Here is a 10,407-nt window from a genome sequence, read left to right as displayed (position 1 = left end):
GTCTTCTTTTGTGAAGGCATTTCGGAAGACTGTGTTTAGTGACTCTGCTTTGGCAGCACAGTCTTCGATAGTATTCCATTGCTATCGCGCAGAGAAGGCACTGATTGTTTCTTCCCACTATCATATTTCACATACGACCACAATCTCTTTGGATTTTCTGCCAGGTATCGAGACAAAGTTTCGTTGTGGAAACTGTTATAGGCATCTCGCATTGAAGTCGGCTCTAAATTTCGAGCTTCTGTAAAAGATCGCCAATCTTGGGAATTTTACGTCTGTTTAAATTTGGCATGTTCATTTCGTTGTTTCTGCAACAGTGTTCTAACCCGTTTCGTGTGCCAAGGAGGGTGATCTCGGTCGTTTGTTAATTTATTTGGTATGAATCTCTCAGTTGCTGCCGATACTACTTCTTTAAATTTAAGCCACATCTGGTCTACACTTATATTATTAATTTGGAATGAGTGGAGATTGTCTCGCAGGAAGGCGTCAAGTGAATTTTTATCTGTTTTTTTTTCTTTTTTTGAGTAGGTATAATTTTCGCTTATTTTTCGAGGATTTGGGGATTACAATATTCAATCTCGCTACGACTACTCTGTGTCACTAATCCCTGAATCGGTTTTGATGCTCGTTATTAACACAGGATTATTTTCTGCTAAATACAATAACCTCATATTTTCAAGTTTAGGGAGCGCTACCACAGCAGTAACACCGTCCTAGTGCTGGCTACAGTGGATGCCTCCGTGTCGCAGGTGAAGGTGCTGCTGCGAGTGCAGGGCGCCACGGCGGACCAGTCGACGTCCGCGTCATGCGCGCCCATCCTGTCGGTGGACCGGCGCCGGAAGCAGGTGTCGCTGCTGCAGCCGCCGCCTCCAGCGCCGGCGCCGGCGCCGGCCGACGAGCGACGGGTCCCGGCCGTCGCCGCCCCCAAGATGTTCTCCTTCGACGCCATCTTCTCCAGCGACGACTCTCAGGCAGGTTTTATGACTTTCAGTTTCTTTCTTTCTTTCGTTACTTGTGCCTTTTTCCCGCAGTGACGCAGGTTCGGCATGGTTAGTCGGATTTGGCAAGCTTAATTTAAGGGGAGGCCGGATGCCCTCCTGCCGCCACCCCGTACTCTCTGGGACAGAATTAGTGTACGCCAACTGTCTGTGTCTAGTGTAATCCATGTAATAGTGCGAATGTGTTCAGATGTCTGCGAACCGTGTAACTGAAGTGGGACCTGGGGACCAGCCCGGTATTCACCTAGTGGCATGTGGAAAACTGCCTAAAAACTATATCCAGGCTGGCCGGCACACCGGCCTCCATCGTTTAGCCGCCGGGCGCATTCTATCCACAGCCGGCGCGCCTACCCGTGTCCAGTAAGCAGCGCAGGAGTCCTCTCAGCTAACCTGCCGGTTTATTAGGACGCACTTCAAATTGTCCAAGTATGACAACTAATCGAAGGATCCACGCCCCTGCATCTATACATTTTATGGAATTGTTGGCAATAAATGAAGAGGAGTAGCTCCAGGTACTCACGATACGATGTTTTAGGTTTCTGGAATTTAAAACACTCACATATTTCAAAATATTTTATTTTAGTTAGGAACCGGTTTAGACAGTGTGGGGTCCGTACCAAATAATGATGTTACGGAGATGATAGACAGACTCCAGTCGAAGACTCTGCATGAGAGACGCTCAGTAGCTCGGTACAGGTTTTTGTTGAAGTTCCGAGAATATACCTTCACCAATGAGTCAAGCACTATATTGTTCCCTCAAAAAAAAAAAAAAAAAGGGTTCAAATGGCTCTGAACACTATGGGACTTAACATCTATGGTCAACAGTCCCCTAGAGCTTGGAACTACTCAAACCTAACTAACCTAAGGACATCACACAACACCCAGCCATCACGAGGCAGAGAAAATCCCTGACCCCGCCGGGAATCGAACTCGGGAACCCGAGCGCGGGAAGCGAGAACGCTACCGTACCACCACGAGCTGCGGACTATGTTCCCTCCTACGTATAGCTCGCGAAGAGACCATGAGGATAAATTCAGGGAGATTAGAGCTGACACAAAGGCATACCGACAATCCTTCTTTCCACGAACAATACGAGACTGGAATAGGAGGGAGAACCAATATAGGTACTCAAGGTACCCTCCGCCACACACCGTCAGGTGGCTTGCTGAGTATGGATGTAGATGTAGATGTAGATACGCGTGTTGCACAAATTAACCTTACGAGAGGCAACTCAACGTACTTTATCTGACCTGGGTAAACATCCTTTAAGTTGGGTAATCTGTCTTAAGGTGAATGAAATATACACTGCACAACAAAAGTAAAGGATCACTTTTTCGAAACCTCGCAACTGGCTTCCGTTTAAACGCATAAGTTTCAACTCTGGCTCAGTGGTGCGTACATCCTTTCACTGTAATGGTACAGAAAAGTGGCGCTCCTTAAGGTAACCCGCAAGCTCGACGACACCCCACACAGCCACGTATCGATACCTGGGACAAAAAGGGAGAGAGCTCAGTTTATATGAGTTGATAAGTGGGTTAATGACGTTAAGTTGCCTGCGAATTTCACTACAATTCTCTCCGTCGCCACCGTGGACACGTAAGACTATGAGTAGGTCATCACACCTCCTTTGAGCCTCATTTCACCCCTTCGTTTGACACCTCTGCGATAGAGGTCAGAAACGCGGCTCCTAGCGTTGAAATCACTCAGATTTCGTGTGAGCGGCCAAGAAAACATCAACCATCATCTATCAGAATCGACAGAAAAAGGCCTCAGGTGGTGGCGTAAAGGGCATCAATGAAACCACTCTTTTCCCTGGTCGTTGATTCCCAGACATTTAGCGGTCGAAAACGACGGTTCACAGTGCAACGAGCAATGAGTCGACGTTCTTGATAGATCTGGCCAGTGCTGCCAACCCATGGGCGTTGTAGCCCTAATCTAAGGACATCGCGGTGTTCCAACCCTTCCCCAGGGAAGCGTCCTGGGACCTCTACTGTTCCTGATCTATATAAATGACCTGGGTGACGTATCTGAGCAGTTCTCTTAGGTTGTTCGCAGATGATGCTGTAATTTACCGTCTAGTAAGGTCATCCAAAGACCAGTATCAGCTGCAAAGCGATTTAGAAAAGATTGCTGTATGGTGTGTCAGGTGGCAGTTGACGCTAAATAACGAAAAGTGTGAGATGATCCACATGAGTTCCAAAAGAAATCCGTTGGAATTCGATTACTCGATAAATAGTACAATTCTCAAGGCTGTCAATTCAACTAAGTACCTGGGTGTTAAAATTACGAACAACTTCAGTTGGAAGGACCACATAGATAATATTGTCGGGAAGGAGAGCCAAAGGTTGCGTTTCATTGGCAGGACACTTAGAAGATGCAACAAGTCCACTAAAGAGACAGCTTACACTACACTCGTTCGTCCTCTGTTAGAATATTGCTGCGCGCTGTGGGATCCTTACCAGGTGGGATTGACGGAGGACATCGAAAGGGTGCAAAAAAGGGCAGCTCGTTTTGTATTATCACGTTATAGGGGAGAGAGTGTGGCAGATATGATACACGAGTTGGGATGGAAGTCATTACAGCATAGACGTTTTTCGTCGCGCCGAGACCTTTTTACGAAATTTCAGTCACCAACTTTCTCTTCCGAATGCGAAAATATTTTGTTGAGCCCAACCTACATAGGTAGGAATGATCATCAAAATAAAATAAGAGAAATCAGAGCTCGAACAGAAAGGTTTAGGTGTTCGTTTTTCCCGCTCGCTGTTCGGGAGTGGAATAGTAGAGAGATAGTATGATTGTGGTTTGATGAACCTTCTGCCAAGCACTTAAATGTGAATTGCAGAGTAGTCATGTAGATGTAGATGTAGATGTAGATGTAAATCTGATCTCATCCCTTTGGAATGTTGCATGACAGCGATTTCTGTTGTATAGTATAAAACTATTTAAAAAATTTGAAATTGGTACGTTACAGAAAGGTGTTTTTATGCTTTTTCAACCATCAATTTTGCCCCTTCTTGTTTCGTGATGACTTCAGGGTTTGGCATCAACACATGAGTGGATAAAACGATAAAGTGTCACCGATGCATCTTTGTTGAACTTTGACACCAGTTCAGCCTAGTAGCTACTCCGGCGCCTGAGGGTCAAGCAACCACTTCGACATCCTTAGGTAGAGTTTGCTTCCTTTCAGGCTATAGAGCAGCCGCGGGACTGATTTGGCGTCGAAGTTTCTAAGACGTACATTTCCAACGTGCTCAACGAAGGTGCAAGGGTGTTACGATCGTGTTGCTGAACTACTTGATCTTAGCGGGACTCCTTGTCACGTTATTCACTCATGCCGCAACATCACTTGATCAAGCCAATAGTGGCTGCGAATAAGGAGGGATGTAAAAAGCATAAAAAACTGAACTGCTTAGGTACAAATTGAAATTTCGTCGAATGGGTTTATACGTCCCCAATGATTCCACCCTGTATGGCACAGGAAAAATTGTAGTCACCCTACAGCCCAGTGGAGTGAGATCCCATTCAGTCGGGTTGCTGTCCTGCACTACCCGGAGAGCAGGGCTGAAACCCCCAAGTGGGGCAGCATTGGCCAGATTTGTCGAGAACGTAGTCCTGTGGCTCATCGATTCCAACAACGAAATGTGTGGGGCAGCCTTTGTGGCCGAGCGGTTCTAGGTGCTTCACTCCGGAACCACGCGTCTGCTACAGTCGCAGGTTCGAATCTTGCCTCGGGCATGGACGTGTGTGATGTCCTTACGTTAGTTAGTTTTAAGTAGTTCTAAGTCTAGGGGACTGATGACCTCACATGTTAGGTCCCGTAGTGCATAGAGCCATTTGAACCATTTTTTTAAATGTGTGGGAACAAAGCCCAAAGGGAAGGGGTGGTTCCCATAGACGCACTTTATGCGTCACCTTGAGGCCTTTTCATGCCGATTCTTTGCGGTTGTGTATCTGAAATGTTTTCCTATGTCATCCACAAGGAAACCATATAATTCCGATGTCGATCGCAGAGGCGTCAAATGAAGGGATGGAATACGGGTAAGAGGGGGTATGCTGACCTTCACATCTTGTGACAAGTCCACGGTGACGTTGAGCTGTAGTGAATTTTGGTGTCGATGTTACAACATTAACTTACCTTGCAGTTCACAAGTGTCGACACTTTGCTGTCTGAAGCATCTCCGAGCCGTAGCGTGGAGTCATAAGGCGCGCCGCCTCTGCACCATTACAGAGGCACGTTACAGGCACCTTTGAGCCAAATGAGAGAAAATTTGGAGGTTTCGAATATGTGATCGTTTTGTTCTATTGTGCAGTGTGTATCACGCATATTAATACAGGTAACCAAACTTAGAGGGACCTTACGCACAGCTTGTGACGTAATTTTAGTAGCCTGTTGTAAGATACGTAACATGCATTACTGTCCATTAAAATTGATACACCACGAAGATGACGTGCTACACACGCGAAATTTAACCGCCAGGAAGAAGATGCTGTGATATGCAAATCATTAGCTTTTCAGGGCATTCACACAAGGTTGGCGCCGGTGGCGACACCTACAGCCTGCTGACACGAGGAAAGTCTCCAACCGACTTCTCATACACAAACACCAGGTTACCGACTTTGCCTGGTGAAACGTTGTTGTGATGCCTCGTGTAAGGAGTAGAAATGCGTACCATCACGTTTCCGACTTTGATAAAGGTCGGATTGTAGGCTATCGCGATGGCGGTTTATCGTATCGCAACATTTCTTCTCGCGTTGGTCGAGATCCAACGACTGTTCGCAGAATATGGAATCGGTGGGTTCAGGAGGGTAATACGGAACGCCGTGCTGGGTCCCAATGGCCTCGTATTACTAGCAGTCGAGATGACAGGCATCTTATCCGCATGGCTGCAACGGATGGTGCAGCCACGTCTTGATCCCTGAGTCAACAGACGGGGACGTTTGCAAGACAACAACCATCTGCACGAACAGTTCGTCGACGTTTGCAGCAGAATGGACTATCAGCTTGGAGACCATGGATGCGGTTAGCCTTGACGCTGCATCACAGACAGGAGCGTATGGGGTGACGTTGGTTACACGTTTCGGTCACCTCTTGTTCGCATTGACGGCACTTTGAACAGTGGACGTTACATGTCAGATGTGTTACAACCCATGGCTCTACCCTTCATTCGATCCCTGCGAAACCGTACATTTCAGCAGGATAATGGACGACCGCATGTTGCAGGTCCTGTACGGGCCTTTCTGGATACAGAAAATGTTCGACAGCTGCCCTGGCCAGCACATTCTGCACATCTCTCACCAATTGAAAACGTCTGGTCAATTGTGGCCGAGCAACTGGTTCGTCACAAAACGCCAGTCTCTACTCCTGATGATCTGTGGTATCGTGTTGAATCTGCATGGGCAGCTGCACCTGTACACGTCATCCAAGCTCTGTTTGATTCAATGCCCAGGCGTATCAAGGCTGTTATTACGGCCAGAGGTGGTTGTTCTAGGTGCTGATTTATTAGGATCCATGCACCCAAATTGCGTGAAAATGTAATCACATGTCACTTCTAGTATAATATATTTGTCCAATGAATACCCGTTTATCATCTGCACTTCTTCTTGGTGTAGCAGTTTCACTGCCGCCCCCCCCCCCCCCACCCCCACCTGTACGTGACACTAATCGAATGCGTCTGTCTTGCTGAATTATCGTACACTAAGTCTTGGTTACTATCGCTTTTATGTTTTACAGGTTTATTATTTCGTACGTGCAACGCAGCTAGGCAAGGGATTAATATGGCATTTGTGTCTTTCCAATATGCGTGCGGTAAATTTGGAAACGGAAAGTTAGGCGACGCTATTGCCAGAGGCATCTAAACAGAAGCACAGCTTGCTGCTACTCTTTTCTTCAGTGCCGAAGGACAAACACTGGCAGACATCGATCAGAGAATGAAGAATGTGTATGGATCAGCATGTCTGTCGGAAAGTGTCTTTGTGGAAAGGTGTGCCGAGTTCCGCACTGGTCGCCATTCCACAAAAGACGCCGTTGGATTTGGGACGCCAGCCTCTTTCATCAACTCGAATGGGAGACACTCGTGCACCAGCCCTATAACACCGATTCCTTACTATGCGATTATCACGCCTTCGATCCCTTAAAAAATACATTGAATGGTCAACGATTCCCTTAGGACGAGCAGGCATTTACGGAATTTCTCACTCAGTAGGAATCTATACTTTACCAAACGGGTATCGTCAACCTGGTGTATCACTTGGATGATTACCTCAATGTTCACGGCGGTTTTGCCTCATTGGCATACCGATCTGGACTGTACGGCCTTGCAACACAAATTTCTTAAAAGCTCCATATATATTAAATTTTATTGCTTCAAAATGTATTATATAGAGAAATGAAATTTAGAAATGAATAAAAAAAAAGCCAGCATCTCGTTGTCGTGCGGTAGCGTTTTCGCTTCCCACGCCTGGGTTCCCGGGTTCGATTCCCGGCGGGGTCAGGGATTTTCTCTGCCTCGTGATGGCTGGTTATTGTGTGATGTCCTTAGGTTAGTTAGGTTTAAGTAGTTCTAAGTTCTAGGGGACTGATGACCATAGATGTTAAGTCCTATAGTGCTCAGAGCCATTTGAACCATTTTTGAATAAAAAAAAGGCTTCCGAACATTAACAAAAGTAAGAAATAGTGTCATATTACTTGAAATTATATGATGGTTTTATGTATTTATGGTATTTTATGACAATGACTAGATCAACACCAAAAGAAATAAATACGATTTCCAAACCGAGCTTCGAATTTGTCTGGAAAGGCAAGTTTACATAAATGCGTATTAGCAGAAATCACTTGTAGCAATGATGGCCACAGAAAACCGAGGGATGTTAAACGAGCACTGGACATGCTTGTTGGGATGTGGACAGACGACTGTAGGGAAGATCACAACGTTGGAGCTCATAGATCTTTATACAGAAGTGGATGTTACGTAATAACAAGTAATATAGTAGCATCTGTTGACTGCATAACATATGTCTGGTGACAGGATCCGCTTGAGGTTGTGCCAGTACTCTTCCATTGTTACAATCTATATCAAAAGGGACGTGCGTTTGTCCTAAGGATACGTGAAAATCTATGTATGTAGCATTTTATTGGGTACTGTGGTAACTTGGTACCGAATCATTATTTGCAGCATTTCTGCTACAGAAACAAATTAAAATGTGTTACCAATTCCCTAGATGTGAGAAAAGTTTTTGCAAGCGTATCTTCGTTGTCAGGCTAATAGCAGAACACTCCCTCTGAAACACTTGTAATTGTGATTTGGCTGAAAAGAGTTCATAACAATACAATGGTTCGCCGTTCAGACTTGGGTAGAGGATGAATGATGCAAAAACGATTAGCGCAAATGGAAATGTTACAATAAGTTCGTCCAGTACAGCACCACAACAAATCTGCCAAAGTGCTGCACATTATCAGGACAATTGATTCGTGTGTAACGAGCGATGTATCATTATTTGTGAAAACACGTACTTTTTTTCCATTGTCAATAAAGAAAAGAATTTGAAAATAGATAAATCTACACATCGTGTGTAAGATTAATTTTAATAAAGAATATGTTACTGAATATTAGTGTGATTCCTTGTTTCTGTCGGAACCCTGAAGAAGTGTTTAGCTCTCTGGAATCTGTAGCCGTCTACTCGATGTGTACCGTAATTCGGCGACACCTTTTGTTCAGCTCTCCAGCAAGTGACCTACTGACACCGTATCGTGTCGCACATTGCTCCCTCCTCTTCATTCTGCAATCATTTATTTCAGCACAAACGCAATGCAACACAACACACTACATACACTCGTCATTTTCGATTGCATTCAGTGACACAGACGTGACACACTAGTTTCTTAAACTACACGAAAATCCTCGATGTAGGTTGCAACATACAGGCTAGAGATACTATCTGGGCCGTCTTTCGTAAACACGCCCCTGATAACAGGAGTAACGAGAGAACTAATGAAGAGACAGAATCGCTTCTTGGTTTCCACGTTTCTTTAGAAATCCAGCAACAGAGCGTCATAAACAACTCACAACCATATTCATCACCTACATATTTAACACAAAGTGCGTCCTGATATACGGAATAATGAATCCCATCGAAATCGGTTGTCCGTCGTTATGATGTTTAGCTGTTTCATCGTCAACTAAACCTTTAATTTCTTTCTATAATGCCACTTCATAGCAAATTTGCGGTACCTTCCGATTATACGACTACATAACACATAATGACAGTTCTTACCCTTTCCTGTATACCGACAGATTGCCTCTTTTAGGACAGACAGTCACTGAACCTGAGAACTTCCTTTTTACTACGGACTAATAGCACTTACACTACGATTCTGCCGAATGGAAGAAAGTCGTGCCGAACAAAATAAGCAACACCGATGGCTGGAAGGAAATATTGGAACAGAACACAGCATGTTGCTATCAATGGACAGAAGTCTACAGACGTTAAAGTAACCTCTGTCGTGCCACAGGGGAGTGCTATGGGACCATTGCTTTTCACAATATATATATAAATGAACTAGTAGATAGTGTCAGAAGTACCATGTGGCTTTTTGCGGATGTTGCTGTAGTACACAGAGAAGTTGCAGCATTAGAAAATTGGAGCGAAATGCAGGAAGATCTGCAGCGGATAGGCACTTGGTGTAGGGAGTGGCAACTGACCCTTAACATAGACAAATGTAATGCATTGCGAATATATAGAAAGAAGGAACCTTTATTGTATGATTATATGATAGCGGAACAAACACTGGTAGCAGTTACTTCTGTAAAATATCTGGGAGTGTGCGTGAGGAACGATTTGAAATGGAATGATCATATAAAATTAATTGTTGGTAAGGCGGGTACCACGTTGAGATTCATTGGGAGAGTCCTTAGAAAATGTAGTCCATCAACAAAGGAGGTGGCTTACAAAACACTCGTTCGACCTATACTTCAGTATCAGTGTGGGATCCGTACCAGATCGGGTTGACGGAGAAGATAGAGAAGATCCAAAGAAGAGCGGCGCGTTTCGTTACAGGGTTATTTGGTAACCGTGATAGGGTTACGGAGATGTTTAGCAAACTCAAGTGGCAGACTCTGCAAGAGAGGCGCTCTGCATCGCGGTGTAGCTTGCTCGCCAGGTTTCTAGAGGGTGCGTTTCTGGATGAGGTATCGAATATATTGCTTCCCCCTACTTATACCTCCCGAGGAGATCACGAATGTAAAAATAGAGAGATTCGAGCGAGCAGGGAGGCTTTCAGACAGTCGTTCTTCCCGCGAACTATACGCGACTGGAACAGAAAAGTGAGGTAATGACAGTGGCACGTAAAGTGCCCTCCGCCACACACCGTTGGGTGGCTTTTGGAGTATAAATGTAGATGTAGATGTAGATTGCA

The 10,407-nt window shown here is 45.1% G+C and overlaps 1 protein-coding gene across 1 annotated transcript in view; it reads left to right on the top strand.

Annotated features, from left to right (window-relative positions):
* Positions 1-704: 704 nt before the first annotated feature.
* Positions 705-10,407, top strand: part of LOC126278929 (uncharacterized) — a gene marked incomplete at its 5' end in the record, with an annotated part of 247,925 nt that continues 238,222 nt past the window's right edge. The window contains one exon of the mRNA XM_049979206.1: positions 705-972. Within this exon, the coding sequence (XP_049835163.1) occupies positions 705-972 (268 nt within the window). The remainder of the gene's footprint in view (positions 973-10,407) is intronic.

The sequence above is a fragment of the Schistocerca gregaria genome, chromosome 6, assembly GCF_023897955.1.
Source record: "Schistocerca gregaria isolate iqSchGreg1 chromosome 6, iqSchGreg1.2, whole genome shotgun sequence".
Lineage (NCBI taxonomy): Eukaryota > Metazoa > Arthropoda > Insecta > Orthoptera > Acrididae > Schistocerca > Schistocerca gregaria.
The sequence above is the reverse complement of the archived record's forward strand: the minus strand, read 5'-3'. Positions and strand labels throughout refer to the sequence as shown.